We start from the raw sequence: 20,610 nt of genomic DNA, 5'->3' as shown, positions 1-20,610 counted from the left end.
GATAAGGTGTCGAAGTTTGCAACACAAGCACCGAAGATCAAACAAATGGAAACACCTTCGACAAGCAAATTTAGAAATAAAATAATTGTTATATACCTCAAAGGAAAAATGATTACAATGATTGCAAGATGACATAATTGCAAGATGAACTACAATGAAGAGATCCATTACTTTTATAGAAAGCAATAGTGCCAAAAATAAAAAAAGCTAACACATTCTAAAAATAGAAAACACGAGCTAGATATGCAAACCAAAGGTGCAATATATGCACAATATGCAAACTAGAGCCTAACTAAATTTAGATTGAGCTAAATTTAGACTCACTAGGTGAACTTAAGCTAGAGCATGAATGTGCAAACGTGCTTTAATTATGCATAATAATATACATGAGAATATTCTCTAGCATGTGCATGATTAATTAAAGCAACATATGCAAGTAACTAAATTTAGATTGAGCTAAATTTAGACTCACTAGGTGAACTTAAGCCAGAGCATGAATATGCAAACGTGCTTTAATTATGCATAATAATATGCATGAGAATATTCTCTAGCATGTGCATGATTAATTAAAGCAACATATGCAAATATGTCTAAAGCAACTAATATGCATGCTCTTAACACCCCTTGGTAAGTAAAACTCAGGGAGACAAAAAAACTCTATGCATGAATCTCTCTCGACAACGAAGGCCCTATTAGGTACCCATGTACAATAAAACCTCTCAAAGCAGTTTAAAAAGGAGAAAAACCTCATGGAAAAAAGCCCTCTCCAAAAGTGAGAGGTACAACTACACGAAGTGCAGAAGACAAGAACAATCTGTATGGGTCCCCCCGTAACACCACTTGAACAATGGGCAGATGGAAAACAAAAGGAAAACATATGTCAACGGAAGATACTAAAGACACAATCTAAATGAATACCCCCAATGATGCTACTCGAACAATGAGTAGATGACAAATAAAGGCAACACACGTTAGTTGAAGATGTAGATGACACATGCATTTGTATGAGTGACCCCAATGACACTACTCCACCATGCGAGAACAAAGTGCTACTCGAAAATACATTTTTTCCAATAGTCTAAAAAAGACGATCAATTATGGAATTGAGCAATGTTTAAGACAAACAATAGAAACCCCCCCATAATGTTGACAAAGGTGAGGCTTGATAGGTCCATTGAAATTCTAGGTCCCTAAGAAGAAGACAAAGGCAAGGTCCATGCAAAAAGGGCAGAGTGGAATTCACCATACTTAATATTTGCAAGAGAAACCCCCCACCACAAGACACACAAACCTCTCATTCAATTGGATGATTAGGAAATCTCAAAATAAATCATTATGAGAACAATGTATACCGATCAAAACTTTGCAAAAGGAGTCCCAATATCTTTGTAGAGGATTCTGATAGCTTTTCAACAATGGGTAGAAGTCAAAAAATGGATTTGCTCATGTTATGGCCTAGAAAGAGTAAAAAGAACTCCAAATTCAGAGGCTTGGAATGCAAAAATGGTATGCATTTTGGTCAAACCACTAGTAGATTTAGATTGGGACCAGAAACATTTTTTTGATGATATATTTGATGCAGGAGCATCTTGCATTAGAAAATAAAGAGGGGAAAAAAAAAAAAAAAAAAAAAAAAGAAAGTTGGAGAGAGAAAGTGACGAAAATTAGAAGAAAAATAAATAAAAATGGAGACAAGAGGGAACATGCATTTAATAGGTGGCATTATTAAATGTAACTTGTAGCTAAAGGGTTTATTTAATGTAACTTGCTAAGCCAACTTGTGGCTTGAGGGTTTATTTAATGTAACTTGCTAGTGGCCAACTTGTGACTTGAGGGTTTATTTAATGTAACTTGCTAGTGGCCAACTTGTGGTTTGGTTTGGTATAAGTAGAGGGCTTTGTCTTCTCATTATTCATTCATTTGGAGGAGGAGTAAGTGTGGAGTGTAGCTGAAGAGCAAGTTTTTCCTGAGTGTGTGGATAGGGCGCCGAATGTGAGGCAGTTTAAAACGAGATTGGGATTATCATCCAGCTTGGAGAAGAGCATGGAAGATGGAGTAGCTGAGTGAGAGAAGATTTCTAGAGTGTGTGGAAAGAGCGTCGAATGTGACGCAGTTTACACTTGGATCTTGGATAAAGTTTAAGAAGGGCTAGTAGCTGAGGCTTGGGAAACAAGGAGATTGCTTGGTGGGCTTGCGAGCACAAGTTGAGATCTTCCTTGGAGGTTTCTACCAGAGTGTGGATCTGGACTAGCTAGAGTTGGGATTGGATCTTGAGGGATCTTGCAGAATTACTATTGTAATTGCTTACATATTTGGTTGTAACCTAGAAGGCCTTACAACTGGGCATGTTGGATGTAAATCTTATAATTATAAATTGGCATTATTTTTTATATAATTGTTTGTGTTATTATTTATTCTTCCCCTGTGTGGTTATTTACTGGGGACTAGGACATCTCCTTTGGGGATTCTCCTGCCTTGAACTGCATCAAGTGGTATTAGAGCGAAGGTTGTTCTTGAGTTTGTAGACCAAGCACCAAAGTTGAGGCAGTTTGCACCAGTACCTTGGGAGGACATGCAGATGGATCTATGGTTGCGAAGATGGAAGGTTGATCTTGTTCAGGAAGATTGATCTGTTGGTAATTTATTAGGGTTTGTGAAGATTTTGGAAGATGGCTCCGAGAGGATTAAACCTTGAGATGATTGTGAATCTCTGTGATATAGTGGAGAGGAGGATTAATGAGACAATAGCTCAGGTGGACGCTATTGTGGATGCTACTTTTTCTAAAAGAGTTGAGGAATCAAAGAAGAAGGTTATATGCTATTGGAGTTGGAGTCTACCAATTGGAAAGAGAGTTGTCTGGCCAGTTAGAAGACTTGTTCAAGAGAGAAGATGGCATTGCAAGGTCAAGGTGGAAGAGGTTGGTTTTGTTGATCAGTGTGTGGAGTCTAATATTGAACCTATAGAGTAACTGGAGGTTGTTGCTAAGGATATTCCTAACCTTGTTGATGCTGGGATGGAGACTGGTTTTCATGATCAATTGGTTGAGTCTGACGTGGAGATTGTAGAGCACTCGGCTGTGGATGATCCGGTTGTTGTTGGTGGTGACTTGTGTATTGTCGAGCATCTTGTTGTGATCAATAAGACCACTGGTGTTGTGAGCTAGGAATGTATTCATGGAGATCTACATATTGTAGCTAGTATGGAGTTTGTTGCTGCTAGTGTGGATTCACTAGTTGCTGATGTGGATGAGGATTTTTTGATGAAGCATTATGTTTAGTTTGTTCCTGCGAGTGAGCATGTTGATTTGATGGTTGAGATTCTGGTGTTTGATAGAGTGATGCAAATGTGGATGATTTGCATGTTGGTTTTCTTGTCTTTGTTGGAGTGAAAGCCTTTGATGAAGATGAAGATGGTTGCAGATATTTCTTTTGGCATCAAAATGTGGGACACACTTTTCTATCTACCTAGGGAGTTTGATGCAGGAGCATCTTGCATTAGAAAATAAAGAGGGAAAAAAAAAAAAAAAAAAAAATTGGAGAGAGAAAGTGATGAAAATTAGAAGAAAAATAAATTAAAATAAATAAAAATGGAGAAAAGAGGGAAAGTGCATTTAATAGGTGGCATTATTAAATGTAACTTGTGGCTAGAGGGTTTGTTTAATGTAACTTGCTAAGCCGACTTGTGGCTTGAGGGTTTATTTAATGTAACTTGCTAATGGCCGACTTGTGGCTTGGTTTAATATAAGTAGAGGGCTTTGTCTTGTCATTATTCATTCATTCATTCAGAGGAGTGAGTGTGGATAGTACCTGAAGAGCGAGTTTTTTTCCTGAGTTTGTGGACAGAGCGCCGAATGTGAGGTAGTTTACAGCAATATTGGGATTATCATCCAGTTTCGAGAAGAGCATGGAAGATTGAGTAGTTGAGTGAGAGAAGATTTCCAGAGTGTGTGGACAGAGCGCCAAATGTGAGGCAATTTACACTTGGATCTTGGATAAAGTTTGAGAGGGGCTAGTAGTTGGGGCTTAGGAAACAAGGAGATTGCTTGGTGGGCTTGCGAGCACAAGTTGAGATCTTCCTTGGAGGTTTCTACTAGAGTGTGGATCTGGAATAACTAGAGTTGGGATTGGATCTTGAGGGATCTTGTGAAATTACTATTGTAATTGCTTATGTATTTGGTCGTAACCCAGAAGGCCCTTACAACGGGGCATGTTGGATGTAAATCTTATGATCATGTTATGAGACTTGGCATTATTTTGGATCTAATTATCTGTGTTATTATTTATTCTTCCACTGTGTGATTATATGCTAGGGGCTAGGACATCTCCTTTGGGGATTCTCCTGCCTTGCACTACGTCAATATTGTTTGCCCAATTTCAAGCCCTTATGAAAAAGTCATGGGCAAAAATCAATAGGTGCTCTTTGTGGATTGCTGGTTAAATTGGGCAATAGAAAACTGTGGGCAAAAAATTATCGGCCGTCAACTAGTCGCAAAATATTCTATTTTTTTTTTTTTCTCAAATCCAAACTCACACAAAAAAGCAAACTTGGAGACCCTGTAATGCTCTTGAGAAATAAAATCGTTAAATATTTGAGAAGGGGTTTGCTGAATCCATGTTATGATGCCATGTTGAAGTTTGTGACTCAAGCACCTGTGATAAAACAGCAAATGAAAACCTTCTAGAATCAAAGGTAGCAAGAAAATAATTACTAGATTTCTCAAATGCAAACAGCTTACAATGATTGCAAGATCACGTAATTGTAGGATGAATTACAATGAAGAGATCCATTTTTGTCCGGTGTGATCTAATAAAACGTCAATCCAAAAAGTTAACACAATCAAGATCAGAAATTTTGTAAACAAATCCATTAGTTTTATAGAAAGCAATAGTGCTAAAAATAACAAATCTAACTTATTTAAAATATAGGAAACTAGAGCTAGATATGGAAACCAAAAGTGCATGATATGCACAATATGCAAACTAGAGCGTAACTAAATTAGACTAAGCTAAATTTAGACTCAGTAAGTGAACTTAGGCTAGAGCATGAAGGTGCAAACATGTTCTTTATTTATGCATAATAAAATGCATGAGAATATTCTCTAGCATGTGCTTAATTAACTAGAGGAACATATAAAAGTGTGCCTAAAGCCTCAAGGCAGATTTATCTATTCCTTCAAGAGTAGAATTTTCTTCCTTAGTAATGATTTTCATGACTTAGAAAGTGATTTAGGGGAGTTTGAGGGCGGAATTCTCACTGACTTTCTTCAAAATCAGAAGTGTAAAGTGCTGGAGATGGACAAAGGCCAAGTCTTATCGAACCCAAAATTTAGAGAACATCAAAATTGAAAAGGAGAAATTTGGTCTTGAACTTAATAAAATCCATGATTAAATTGCATTTTGCCTCCTTGTTTTAATGTGGAAGAAAAGGTTAACGCAGTTTCATTTCATGAAATCTTTAAGATTTCCTTCATGTTTTCTTATCATTTTGTGACTTAATGCAATTTCTCTTTTGTTTTTGCTAGTGAAAAGGGATAAGCTTGGAAAGAAAACAAAGAACAAGTGGATGCGACAAGATCAAGCTTGAGGCTTCAAACGAGAAAGAGAACTCTGATCCAAGTTCAAAATCAGATTATCAAAGTGCAAATTCAAGGCAAGATCAAGATGGAGTCCAGGAAAGCAAAGTGCAAGAAGAAAGAAAATCAGAGAAAATTTATCATTAACTTGGATTTCCTCCGGAATTCCAAGATTATTTTGAAAGAGTCAACTTCAAGAAGGTTAACCACTTCAAGAAGTTCAGGTTTCAAGTTCACAAGTACAAGCAAGTTCAAATCACAACAATGAAGAAATTTCCAGGAACAAGGATGGAGAAAATTTGCAAGGTTGGAGAAGATTTAAGAGGATGAAGCAATTTGGGAATATGTCATCGCAATTGGAGACTTGCTAATGTTGAGTATCAAGAGATATTTTCTCATTACCAAAGTATTTATCAAGTCTATGAGATAAGATTGCTGAAGTGGTGCTCTGTTGTCTTCAATTAATCAGAAAATTCTAGTCACATGTATTCAAGCACATTCAACCATATCATGCCAAGTGTACAATTTTTTCATTGGCTCTCAAAAAGCATTGCAATTTTCTTGTTGGCCCACGGGTTTGTGCTTGCATGTTATTGAATAATAGCGTAACAACCCTAATTAGGGTTTGTAATGGGTAAATCATGGCCCTTGATCTTGAATCAGTCTTGGCCCTTCATTGTAATTGAGCAACTATTAAAGGCCATGGCCTTCTCATTTGTAAAGGGTTGCATTTTAGATTCATTAGAGAGGAGATCAGAGATAGAATATATTGCGAGGAGACTAGTTGAAATTGTTGCCAAAATGCTGTCAAGGTAATTCATTGTTAGTCTTCATGGCAGATTAATTGTTTTTGCTTTGGAATATTGCGTGGTTTCTTCAATTCCTTAAATAAGATTCTTTTTCATGTTAAGTAAAATCAATAGAGGGACGGATGATATTGTTGAATGGTGACTAGTGGCGAAGCTAGTGTCGATACCTTCTAGTACTTGCTAACTGAAGTAATAGTGCAAGGTTAGTCCAGGCCTAAATGCAAGTGTTTTACTTCCATTGGAGATCTTCATTTAGGTTGCGCCTTCATAGGGTATTTGGATGAATATTGACATTGTGAGAATCATTCTTGCATTTGTACAAGATAATACCCTCCTATGCCTTGTTGACGCGATGAAGCAAAGATTGGTTAGTGGCTCACCCCATCATCAATGTTTTCTCACATTCTTAGAGTTAGATATAATTTCTAAATCCTTTGCAATTTATTTAGTTGGAAGTGATTGAAGAAGTTAAAGTCAAGTTGATATCTATTGAATGAACAATGTAAGTCTGTTTGTGATAATCAGCATATCACATCATTGCAACTGAGTGGAAGTCCACATTAAGAAGGAACCTTGAGGTTGTCTCATTTGATCACAATCCATATACATTGTTGAACATATGGATTCTAGTCCATTCTGATTTTGGAATTTTATTGTGTTCATATCTTTGTCATGCAAATGCTTTCTCAGGCTTCTTTCTAAGTTCCATTTGGATCTGATTTTTTTTTATGTATCTTGGGTACCATTTTCTATGTTGCAGTGGCCTTGAGGGTGTCAAGTCCCATATATTCAGATAACTAGAACCTATTTTTCCTCATGACACTTGAATAGCGAGAGCCTATTGCAGAGCACAGGGCTGTGCCAAATGAATGCGGGAATGTAAAGAAGATAGTCATGCCTTCTCTAGTGGATCTTTTTAATGCCTTTGTCTTCTGTCAAATTAATGTACATTAGTTTCAAGGGGTTTTATGGTGATCTTTTGTAGTATGCCGACCTATTTGGCCTTGAGTTTTTATGTTTTTGGAAAGTGTTTTGCAGTTGTTTTTGAATGATAAATAGAAGGTAGAACATAAAATATCTACAGCAAACCAATAAATCAGATTAACAATACTCACAAATACATAAGCTGAAATATTTCTGATCTAAAAATACAGATTATCTCAAAAGTAGGAACAGCTCAGATCATTAAAAAGCATTACAAATCTGTGTGACATACCCACAAAATGTAGCGATAAATAAGTCTTGTTTGTTCATAACATCAACAAACTAGCATCTTTGAGAGTGAATGCCACTCGTCAATAGCTTCTCCAAGAGTCCTGAAATGCATAAGAACAATAGTGCCAACCCTAAGCACTTCAAACAGCAATGAAACTCTTCTCGAATCCAAGCTGCCAACCTCTTCAAAGTTCACACCATCCTCTCAGCTATATGACCATCAATATGAATAGTACAGCGGCACAGCCTCCCCAATGCACAAGAAGTCTGCAATCAATATTGAAACTCTCTTCAATCAGCTTCTACAAATCTGATAGCAAGAATCTCCACGAAAGAACTGAATGTAAATTCCACAAATGAGACAAATTTTTATCTTTGTGTGCAGCTGCCAAGATATCCTCCTATGTCTTTCAACAACATTGAGAATGCCACTTGCAAGGGATTTCATCTTCACAGTCTCTGAGAAGAACAATATTCTCCAAAACAAGAAGCAATTTCAAATATCAAATCCAACATGTCCAAATCAACTACACAAGTTTGCTTTCATAGCTCTCCAAAAGCTACGCCCCCTTTCATTTTGCCTGTTTAATTTAATCTAAAGTCACTTTTAGTCTCCCAATGTGACATCCTTGTCCAAAAGGCACCATCCACTTTCTACTTGGTGTCATATAACTCTTATTATTTAATAAATTAAAATGATGATAAAATTAAATCTTTAATTTACTTTTATTAATTAATAACTTATCGTTATTTCATTTGAAACCAATGGACTATATTAAATGTTAAAATAACATCAAAAATTATATCCATGGACAATACTTAAAAAAATAACTTGATAATTAGCTTCGTAATGCTCAAAACTATTTTACTGGAAATATTAAGTATTGGGAAACTCAACTAAAAGTACTCTAGAAAATGTGTTGCGCTCATAATAACTGCTGAAGATCATCGAAAAAACTAATACTGCCATCTTGCTGGAAAAGCTGTCTCCAACGTTCTCTAACTCTAGCTCATTAGCCTATGACAACTCACCGGCTCTCCATGCTAAATTGGTTAGGAAGTAGATATTACATCTTTCCCACTAGTGATCATCTTTTTTATGTTGGATCTGTTATGTCACCTTTTTTCGTGCTAGAGAATCTTCCAAGAATCCATTATTTGCAGAGTACCTTCTTGACATTTGTCTATTGCTTGGAGTACTTTTGGATACTTGACAATTTTGTCAGATTGCATGTGTTGCATGTTTGGCTATTTTGAACAATCTCAGGTGGATGTCATGGAATGCTCATCTGCTTTTCTCATACTAATGCTATTCAGCCTTGGAGCACTATAGTTGATCATGACAATTCTTCCTTAATTGACAACCATTGGGACATTCTTCATCAGGTCTAGCTTTAATACCAACAACACAATGATTTGACCTTAACTTCATTGCCAAGTTATTGGTCCATTTCTAGTTACGGTCTAAATGAAAATTTTCCATTAGGAGGGAAGGACATGTAATTTCACCTTCTTCCATTATTCAATATTATCTTAAGCAAGATGTTAGCATACATAACGCGCATGGGGTTATGTAGGACTAACTTGAGTCCTCCAAATAAAAGCAACTTTGGTTTTATTTAGTTTTCCTATTTTTCTTTATAATCCAAGTTCAAAGATCATGTTTTTTTACTATCCATAAGAAACCAAGGGTCACAGTTAGATATCCATGTGAACTTATTTGACTGGTTAATTTCTATTCCATCTTTTCATCATATTTCATATAAATAAAGGCACAAGGAGAACATGTAAATAGAGGAAGTGTGTCATCTCATATTGATTTTTCAATGTAAAGGTCGTGTTAGTCATAATCATTGTTGCTCAGAGATGCAGGGTTATTGGCACAGCAATGGGGATGTCTATAAAGTTAGGGTGAGCGAATACATGAATATGGAGACAGCTATGTTATACATAAATGTGGCCTCAAGATACTGGGATACAGGGATGGATATGCTGTCCTTGATTCTCTGGTCATAATAAAATGGCACTTTCTTCCCCCTAAAATATGTCTTGAGAGTTATCTTTTTATTCTAGATGACAAAAAAGTATTAAACTTTTAAGCATATTCTATGCATGCTGCAATTATTGTATTACACAGTAATTGTTCTCCAAAAAGGCTTTTGATCTGTAGAGAGAACCTGAGAAGAAAGTAGACTGCTAGAGAGTTTCATGGAGGATTTCAGTGAAGTGGTGTTCTTTCCAGGAAGAGAGGTTATTAGGTGCGATTCCTGAGATTGAGACAGCAGTGGTAGAGAATGAACAGGTTGTTAGTTTGGCTCACAAGTTTTTGTTGGGGCTTGGGATGATAATATAGGTTGGCTGCAAGATCTGTTTTGTTTGTGAAGATCCAGATCTACTTTTAGCTTAATGAGAAGACCCAGATTTAGCCATAGTTGTTGATAGTTCTGCTTTGGAGTCTTAGGTGGCAGAATATTTACTGCTAACAGTGGTCTAGGCTTCTTCCTTTCCCAACTTTGCTGCATTGGTTTTGGAGCAAGATTTAAAATCTAACTAAGCCACGAGTGAGCAACACTTGATGTATAGTCTCAGGATTGACATTTGACAAGTATTGGGCAAGTGATGCATCCTCTGCGTAAGACAGCGGGCATTAACTTGAATACCAATATACTTTTTTTTGTATGGTCAAGTTCAACACAAGCCCATTTTTGAGGGTGAGATTTTGTTCACCCTCACCCCCAGCAAAAGAGCTGCCCAAGTTAACTATCTAGGTTATTGATGAAATCCCGGTGTCTGAAAATATCACAAATTTTTGTTCCATCGAGTTGTGACAGTTCAGGGGCATGCCAATCTTCTGTTAAAACAAAATATTTTTTTAAAATTACAGGTAAGGCAATTGCATATGCTTATGGCAAGCTATTCTGTGCGTTTTTGTGTTGAAGAAATGCATCTTATATTACTCTAGTATTAGTAGATAACAAATAGTTATATGAGCAAAGAAGTAGGAGTACAAGGATTTGTTTTGCCATACATATGGAATCAAAGAAATAACCTAGGTTGACATTTGCAGCACAGTGGCAAATAACTCATTTGTGACATCCTTATCAAACATTCGAGCTTTTTTGTACAATCAAAGGAAAATATTTATAAGACGTCATGTCTTCTATAACCTGAGAGTAGTATCTTCCTGAAAAGTAGCTTTGTATCTCGTCCACAAAAAACCAAATTATATATCATAGACTAATGTAGCTGTCCTCAATCAAGTAACACTCCCGTAAAAGAGGTCCTTGTAAGACTGAGGCACTGCAATAAGGAAATTGTATTCAATGCTTTAATTAAAGCGTGATTCCAAAATAATTATGAAATAAATGTATTCGACTTCCTAAATTTGAAACAGAATTTCACTGGAAATATGCAGATTAATAGTAAATAGTGCATTATTTTGTGTACAATTCTCCATATATGTTTATATCAATCTTTAACTTTTATATGCAGCAGGAACAAGGAGCAATGTGGTGATGAGGCGCCAAACTACTTTTGTGTTCCATCATACAGAACATCCTTGGAGTAAGAACAGATTTCTTGTTTGGGTGGTACGTTTGCACTTCTTAATTATCCTGCTCAATACCTTTACTCATAAGTTTATTTGATGAAACTCAGGCAGATGACCTCTCTACCCCCATTTGTCTTCTGATTTTTGGCTTAATTTTGTTCACCAAAATAAGGGAAATAATATTTCAAATAATACGGATGGAAAATTTTGGATCAATATACATGATAGAGAGAAAGCTTTGTCATTGTTAAGCATAGCATGTTAGTAATTACTATTTCTTAAATTCCACATGGATAGAATGCAATAGTTTCTCAAAAGTAGACCTTATCTTTATGAGTTAGTTCTTGTATTTTATTTCTCTATTCATGTATACCCAATCGAATTCATGTATCATTTTCTGCCTAGAGCAGCTTCTTCAAGTTAACCACTTGTTTATATTGACATTTCCAATGGCCAACCATCTATTGAAAGGTTACTTTTCTAGAATCAACTTAAGTAATGTTCATTTCTAATTGGTTACAGAGCATTTGTACAATATTACTTGTTATTTTCTAAATATGAAATTATTCATCTCCTATTCATGTCCTAGCTGAAGGAGATACCGCTGTATTTTTTATATAAGAAAGCTGGTCATTAGTCTTAGCATTGTCTCAGCATTTGTCTATTCTTTTATGATACTGCCTGTTATCAATGCCTTTTGAAATTGCCTATTTCCTTGTTGAATCCTATGACTTTGATCAAAATAGTAGTAATATTGGATATTGGTGGAGACTTTTCAACTTCCTAATAGTTAGTCAAGACTTGTGACAAGTTCTGAAAGATGGGAGTTGAATTCTTGAAGGCCAAACAACCATATTACATGCTTTTGGTCTTCCATGCAGATACAAGAGAGTCCAGGGGATTGAGAAATTTCGCATTGCCCAAAATTAAGTTGTCCTGTTTTCTTTTATTTTGCTTTGGTGTTTTGCAGGTTCGGAAAATAAAATTAGATTTTGCTTTGCAGTTGTAGGCATGGTTTGGACCTCCAGTGACAATGTCATGTTGATGGTGAATGCTTAGTATTGACAGATTGATTTTAATATCATTGATATGATATATTATGCATAAATAAAGTTAGTTTATAAAGTTAAATATAAATATTTTACTTAATTGATGCTAGATTATAGTTAAGTGAAAAATATTCAAATAAAATGGTCCCTTTACTATATAATACATTGGAGACATAGATTGTAAAAAGGGAGTCATGATATTTATCACATATTGGCAAGATACGTGAATGAGCTCTTATGAGACTGTTATAAAAGAAATTTAGGAGCTGTCTTTCCAGCATGTTGAGTTGAATAAAATTTATGAAATATTGGAGAAATTCTTTAAGGGTTTGTGAGGACGAAATCCCTCATGAATGTTGTCCTCTTCATTGTTGAAAGACACAATCAGGAGGATGGATAAGAGTTTTCTAGAGGTAATCACATTTGAGATAGTTTTTTTAATATTTGCCAATATTCAGTTGCTAGGAGGGTTCGATTAGAGGATTTGGTGATATGTTAATGGCTTCCCTGCTGTGAATGATCAGTTGGAGATATAATATGCATTTTGGGAAAACAATGTATGTTGTACATGATAGATATAGCCCAGGAGTGAGCCACAACACTTGTGGACAGACTGTAGGAGGACTTACAAGTTTGAGACTTCCTCAAATGGTGTCATTTCTGCTTGCATCACTTCAACATTCAGCTATACCAATTTGCAATCACCTAAGATAGGGCTGCATGGATTAACAAAGGCCAGAGAAAGTTCTGTATAGACCTCTAGCTACATAAAAGGCTCCAACCATATAGGAGGATTGTACTAGGCCCCAAAATTGAATTTACACTGCATTTGTGGTAGGTGATTTTAGTGTTATCATTATTCGAGTTTAAATGGGCAATAAAGATTATTACATGTAATTTTGGCTTCCACTTTCAGTACTGAATATTAAGTTAAATCTGAACTTGCCATTGGAAGTATTAGAATCCATTGAATTATTCAATATTTGGTTATTATCATTGTTATTTTTTTGGCAGATGCAATATTATATTTCCTTGTTTGGTTTGGTGTGATATTTGTTTACAATTTCTTGATCACTTCAAAAGTAAAAGGAGTGTGGAACAAAACTAAGGCAGACCTTTAAAGTGGTTTCCTTGTTTGGTTTTGTGTGATATTGTTTACAAATGCTTAATCACTTAAAAGAAAGGTGTGTGGAATAAAACTGCGACAAATCCTTATAGTGGTATTAAATGAGTATGTCTTGCCATCTTGGTGGGTACACAATGATTGGACAATGATATGATAGATTGGAGTATGCAACCATGGACTTGCGATTATACTTCACGCATAAATAGGACAAGGTTAGAGGGACAAGTAGTTCCAAAAGAAAGAAGGATTAGAGCTAAAGAGAACATAGGACATATAGGTGAATAGGTTACATGGAATATGGGAGAAAAAAGGGATCCAGGTGAAGAGAGATTGTTCAATATGGTGTAGGCTATAGCACAAGGGAAACGATAGGCTGAACAAAGGGACTAGGAAAAAAATAAAAAGATGGACTGAATGATGCTGTAGATGACTAGACATATGAGATTGATGTCAACAATGACAGATATAATGGAGGAAACAATGGTGGAAATCATGGACAGAAATTGTGGTAAAAATGGTGGGAACCATGGACAAAATATTGGCAATGGAGGTGTCATGTCCCCTCTTTAGCCTGTTTAGCAGTGACATGAGAGTTAGCCTATTATGGAGTCTCGTACGCTGGCAATGGTGATCAGGGACTCAATCAGGGTTTTCAGCATCCGGATTTGGTATTACAGGCAGTAGTAGATCAGCTAAGAGCAATTCCTTGATTTTAGGAGGCAGTTCCTTGATTGTAGGAGGAGATTTCTACCTTCTAGGAGGTGGTGATGTTTCCAGAGTTGGGATTCAATGAGACCACCCCCTTGTCATGTCCCCTCTTTAGCTCTGTCTAGCAGTGACATGAGAGTTAGCTTATTATGGATTCTCGTAGGTTGGTAGTGGTGATCAAGGACTCAGTTAGGGTATTTAGCATCTGGATTTGGTATTACAGGAAGTAGTAGATCAATTCTTTGATTTTAGGAGGTAGTTCCTTGATTGTAGGAGAAGATTCCTACCTTTTAGGAGGTGGTGACATTTCAAGAGTTGAGGTTCTATGAGATCACCCCCTGGTTTCAATTTTAGGAGATTTGGATGTGTTCCCTATTTTTTAGGAGTATCCCTAGATTTGAGGGTGTGACTACTAATTGGCCCAAGTTGTTCGGCATCAGTCATAGGCAGGTGACACACCCAGTTTCATGTTTTAGAGGTGTTTGGGTTGTTCCTTGGTTACTTGGGAAATATTTTAATATATTTAAATATTCTCCTAAGTTAGCATTTTAATTATTTAAATAAGGCTAAGTGTTTAGCCATTTTGGAGTAATGAGGAGTTTCTTGGCTCCATTTGGATCAATTTGCCTGTGTGATAGCTAGTTGGAAAGAGCTCAGTCTCTAGTATTTGATTATCACTTGCTAGGACTTATTTGATGCTTGGAGCTATTTGTTATTAATAAAGTAATGATTTCTTTCTATTTGGATGCCTTTGTTGGGAAAATAATGTTATATTATGAAGTTCAAATAAAATCCACTTTAGGGTTCAAATTGCCTTGGAGAAGGGATATAAGGAGAAGGCAACCTAAAGATGAGTATCTTTTATCATTTTGTCAACCTATTTTGGATGCCATTGGTCTGGAAGAGCATTCCTCACCTAGGACGCAAACCCTAGTGCTGAGAGCAGATTTGTTGGTACGTAGCCCTCAACAAGATTAGATTCGAAAGTTCTTATGCATACAGTTTGATCAAGGCAGGGGATCGATTTCTAGTCTTGCAATCACACTTTGCAGGTAGTGGATTTTTAGGAAAGGCGGCCACTTTGGTTCAGCTTGATGTTTCTTTATAGCAGCTCACTTAAGGAATTTCGAATTGTTTATTTGTAACAGACTGGAGTTGTTTTATTGCAGCAGCTTGGGTTTTATCATTTGAACTTGTTTGGTTGTAGCTAGTTCCCATTTTCAGCTGGCGTCAACCTTGTCTGAAGTACATCTGTATTGGACTATTCTGAAATAAATCAGAGTATGCTGGTATGGTTTTAGAATCATTTCCAGATTAGTATGTATTGGCTGCATATGATTTCTATCACTTCTATTTTATCAATTACTGTTATTTATTCATTGTAATACCTATATTTTGAAAAATACAAAAAGAAACAACATTCTTCTGCAACTTCTGTCTAGCTCTATAAGATCAAAGAAAAATCTAAAGGAAAATATAATTTATATAATTAAACATTATAGCAGCAGCAGAGCAAATATCCATTTGGGATATTTCAAGAGGGTAAAATATGAATGATAACTTTGGACATGCAACTCAACCAACAAGGGCAATGATCTGAAGACCACTTATATCCACCTTCCCACCTAGGACTCTAATACAACCAGAGAACAAGTCTCATATCATAGAGCTACAGGAACAATTTGATGAGATTGGGAGAATTGAGGTGAAGAATTCCATGTAGCTATCACTTTCAAGGAGTACATGGATTTAGACTGAAACATTTGCATTGTACTGGTGAGAGCGCACAACATAATGATTGTATAGCTTCCACTACCCTACTATGTTGGATTTGAGAGGACCGATGCTAGAACATGGGTAAAGAAGGTAGATACCGAATTTTAGTTAATCCCCATGTTGGAGGAGGAAGAAATTAAATATGAAATGTTACACTTGGATGACCTTACAGATGAGTGGTGACATCATGGTATGGTCACTAATGTTGCATGACTAGATCACTTCGTATATGGGGTTTACCAAGAAACTGATTGAGAGATTGGTAAGGATCTAGAACTCAATTTTAAGGAGTAAGCTCAACTCAAGAAGTTGGGCTTAGTTGAGATATTCATAGTAGAGTTCTAGAGGCTTTCTATTTTAGTGACAAATATCTCATAAAGGAGACTCTTGGTTCCATTTATGGATGGGTTAGCTTATCCATTGAAAGGATGGATTAAAAATTTCAATCCCTCTACATTACAGGAAGCTTACAAGAAAGCAAAGGGATATGGAACCCACATCATCGAAGCGTAAATTTCAATCCAACAACTTTCCAATCAAAGAAAGATAAAGACAATAAACATTTCCATAAGGATCCTAGTAGCAAAAGAAAGATTCAAATAGTTTGAACAATGAGTGGTTGAATTATCTAATTTCTTTGTCAAAGCAAAAGCAACCCAGAAAGAGTATTTTAGGTTGAGGAATCAATTTCAGAGAAATTAGAACAATAATTTGATTTAGAGAGCAGCAATGAAGAAAATACTTCAAAAGGGGAATTTAGCGAGGATTAATCCATTGCATGACTTACATGTATTGAGCAAGCAACAAATTTCAAATTGAGGGGTGTGATATAGGGGGAATGAGTTGTTTCATTAATAGACACTGGAGCTACCCATAATTTCATGGAAGAGGGCTTTGTTAAGAAGAGAGGACTGTAGACAAGTGGACATAAGGGGTTCATGATGATGGTAGCTAGGGAGCATAAGCTATACAACTCTGATATGATTCCTTATCTTCATATGTGGATATGTGAGTATGAGATAGTGGGAAATTTCTTTGTGGTAGACATGGGTGATTATGATGTTATCTGTGGTATGACATGGATGAAATCTTTAGTTGAGTTCACTTTTAACTTGGATAAGTTGGAGATGAGTTTTGAGCATCAAGGAAAGAAAGTAGTTCTTAGAGGACTATGAGATGCTGGATTTGGAGTTGTTTTGCTTCATAGGAAATGGGGCCACTATTCAAGAATATGATGAGATGAAGTGGGCATCAAAGTTTCGTGTTATGACTATAGTTTATGAGTAGTATATTAAAAGTTACCAACTAGATGTACAAGAGGTGATCTCATGACATACTAAGGTGTTTCATATCATCCCTTGTAGAGTTCCTCCTTAGGAGGGAATTGAGAATGTTAGAGGAGGGGTGAAACACTAATGATCACCACTCCATTCAAGGATCCAAATAAACACAGGGATGAGATTGAGAAAGCATTGATTTGTTGGGGATGGGACACATTAGGCCCAAAGAGTCCCTTTGCATTAGTAATAGTTTTGGTGAAGAAAACAAATGGGCCTATGCAAATGTGCATTGACTATAGGGCTCTGAAAAAAAAAATTATCAAGGATAGGTACCCCATACGTGGATAGATGAGCTACATGGAGCTTTTTATTTCACCAGGATTGACTTATGATCAGTATATAACCAAATCAAGATGAGAATTGAGGATATAAACAAGATAACATTTAGATGCCTTTGTAACCACATTGAACTCTAGCTCTTGCCATTTGAGCTTACCAATGCTTCTGTGATATTTTAGAATTTTATGAATAGGGTGTTCAAGAGACGTGCAAAAGTTTGTATTAGTCTTTTTTGATGACATCTCAATTTTTTAGTCGGATTTGGGAGGAGCATTTTCAACACTCGGAGGAAGTCCTGAGTGTACTAGAGAGTGATTCATTTTTGCCAAGGAAACAGTGTGATCTCAACATAACAAAGCTTCTATACCTTGGATACATTAGTAATGCAAATAGAGTGAGGGTTGATACAAAACAAATTAGTCATTGTTGAATGGCCAACTTTGACTAATCTCACATAGCTGTGGGGGTTCCATGGATTGTGTGGCTTCTTCAGGAGGTTTTCACAAAAAGCAGCTCTGTTGATAGATCATTTGAAGAAGGGAGCCTTTGAATGGTCATAATTAACGAATAGTGTTCTGAGCATTTCAAGAAGATGATTTCATATTGCTTAGTGTTAGCTTCGCTTGATTTCACCAAATCATTTGGCTACACTATGATGCTTCAGGAGATAGGATTGGTGCAATCTTAATGCAAGAAAAACACTCCATAGTAGATGAGAGTAGGAAGTCGAGGGGTGGAGAAGAGCTACTCCATCTATGATTAGGAAATATTGGCCATTATGGATGTGCCGGCCAAATTTAGGCTATATCTGGTGGGATGTATATTTGTGATCAAAACATATCATAACAACATCAAGTACTTCATGAGCTAGAGAGATCTCAATGATAAGTGGAAAAAATAAATCACTAAGCTATATGCCTATAATTTTGAAATTGAATGTCAAAGGAAAAAAATGTTGTGTCAAATGCACTCTCATGGAGACCACATATGTGCTCCTTAGTGGAGATAGCAAATAAATGGAAAGAAATCAAAGTATGCAAATGATCCCAGAGTAACAAGATTGGCATAAGGCACTGCCCATTATGACAGGTATTCAGTGATTGATGATTTGATTTTCTATAAGGGCAAAATTTACTTAGTGCCTTCTTCACACCTTAAAGAGGTATCTCCTGGGTTTCTTTGAGACTTATAGGCAGATCTAGGAGAGATTGACATTGAAGGGAGTTAAGAATGAAGTTCGAAAGTATCTTAGGGAATGTCCAATTCGCTAGCAGAATAGGAAGGAGCATGAATTTCTAGCCGATCTATTTCAGCCTTACCTATTCTAGATTAGAAATGGGAGAGTACATTGGTGGGTTTCATAATATAATTGCCTAGAGTATAGAGTAAGGACTGCATATATATGGTGGTTGATAGGGTGACAAATTTTGCACATTTCTTTGTTATTGTAGCCACCTATTCAAGAACTCAAGTGGTTTACATGTTCTCTAGGGAGGTGTCCAGTCTGCATGGGTTGCCAAGGAACAATGTGGGTGACAAGGACATGAAGTTCTTAGGTCTATTCTAGCAGAAACTTTTCAGATTGAGTGGTGCAAAGCTCATAGCCATCAGTAGCTATCATTTGTAGAATGATGGCCAAATAGAGACAGTAAACAACTAGGTAGAGTGTTATGTATGAAATGATGTGTTTGGATAACACAAGGTTTGGGTTAGATGGATGTATTTGGGTAACTATTTTTATAATGCAACCTGCCACATGACCATTAGGATGACTTCATTTATGGTTTAATATGGGTTTGAAATCCTAGACTTCATTGATTTACTCTTTTGGGGACAATAGCATACCTAAGGCAAAATATTTGTTGCAGGAAAAGGGACTTGAAGGAGATCCAATAATCACAAAACGAAAATATGTCATATCATGATCAACATAGGGTTGGGCACAACTTTAAGGTTGGTGATATGGTTTACTTGCGACTTCAGTCTTATAGATAGTCTTCACTAAATAAAAATGGCACTGAGAGACTCAAGCCACAATTCTTTGGTCCATTCCAAGTCCCCCAGCATGTCAGAGAGGTGGCCTATGAGCTAGAGTTACCAACCAATGGTAAGTCACATAATACATTTCATGTCTTCGAACTCAAAAAGGCTCTAGGCCATAGTGTTGTTCCTTCAACAAAGTTTCCACCCTTGGATGAGGGGGGCAAACTTATATTGGTGCTCAAGGCCTTCAGTGATAGTTGGGAGAGAACACTATGCAAGAGGACAGTTAAGCTGTATTAGGTTAAATGGAAGAATTTGTCAATTGAGAATGCCACATGGGAGAGTGATAAGATCTTGTAGCATCCAGAGATGAAGCTATTGTGGGAAGGAAGGATTTTAATGCGCCCCTTCTAGCACTTATAGCATGATGTTGTTTTTAGCTTATTTTTCCATAGGTTTGTAGGAGACCTTGAGGCCATTTGGCCTAGGTAGTTTCAGTTGTAGATAATTTCAAGCTCTTTAATGGCAGTTTTGGGCATACTTACTATTTATAGCAAGTCATTAGGGAAAGCTTCGGATTTCCGGTGACAATGTCATATTGATGAGAAATGTTTAATAGTGACACAAGAATTTTAATATCATAGATATGATTTTTTATACATTAATAAAGTTAGTTTGTAAAGTTAAATGAATATTTAACTTTATTAGTGCTAGGCTATAGTTAAGTGGGAAATACTTAAATAAATAAGCCCCTTTATTCTATAACACATTGGAGACATAAATTGTTAAAGGGAGTCATGTTATTTATCCCACATTGGCAAGCTAAGTGAATAAGCTCTTATGAGAGTGTTATAGAAGAAATTTAAGAGCTCTCTTTCAGGCATGTTGGATTGAATACAAATTTATGAAATATTTGAGAAATTCTTCTTCAAGGGTTTGTGAGGAAGAAATCCCTCCTGAATGACATTCTCTTTGTTGTTGAAAGACATAGTCAAGAGGATTACCAAGAGTTTCCTTCAAGGTTATCATATTTGAGATAGATAGTTTTTAATGTTCGCCAATATTCAGTTGCCAGAGGCCTCGATTGGAGGATTTGGTGATATGTTAATGGCTGCTCTCCTGTGAATGATCTGCTGGAGATATTATACACATAAATGCTTCTTTAAGGGTTTGTGAGGAAGAAATCCTCCCTGAATGACATT

At 36.3% G+C, this 20,610-nt stretch overlaps 1 protein-coding gene across 2 annotated transcripts in view; it reads left to right on the top strand.

Moving 5' to 3' along the window:
- The window catches only part of LOC149531146 (MLO-like protein 4), a 134,789-nt gene that overhangs the window by 13,640 nt on the left and 100,539 nt on the right, over window positions 1–20,610 (top strand). The window contains exon 6 of one of the 2 annotated variants that reach the window (XM_089811112.1): window positions 11,090–11,187. In XM_089811112.1, coding sequence (XP_089667238.1) covers window positions 11,090–11,187 — 98 coding nt within the window. The remainder of the gene's footprint in view (window positions 1–11,089; window positions 11,188–20,610) is intronic. The other variant, XM_089811113.1, reaches the window with a different exon arrangement.

Source organism: Cupressus sempervirens, chromosome 11 (genome assembly GCF_028749045.1).
Source record: "Cupressus sempervirens isolate cs-2001-9-10 chromosome 11, ASM2874904v1, whole genome shotgun sequence".
Classification (NCBI taxonomy): domain Eukaryota; kingdom Viridiplantae; phylum Streptophyta; class Pinopsida; order Cupressales; family Cupressaceae; genus Cupressus; species Cupressus sempervirens.
The sequence above is the reverse complement of the archived record's forward strand: the minus strand, read 5'-3'. Positions and strand labels throughout refer to the sequence as shown.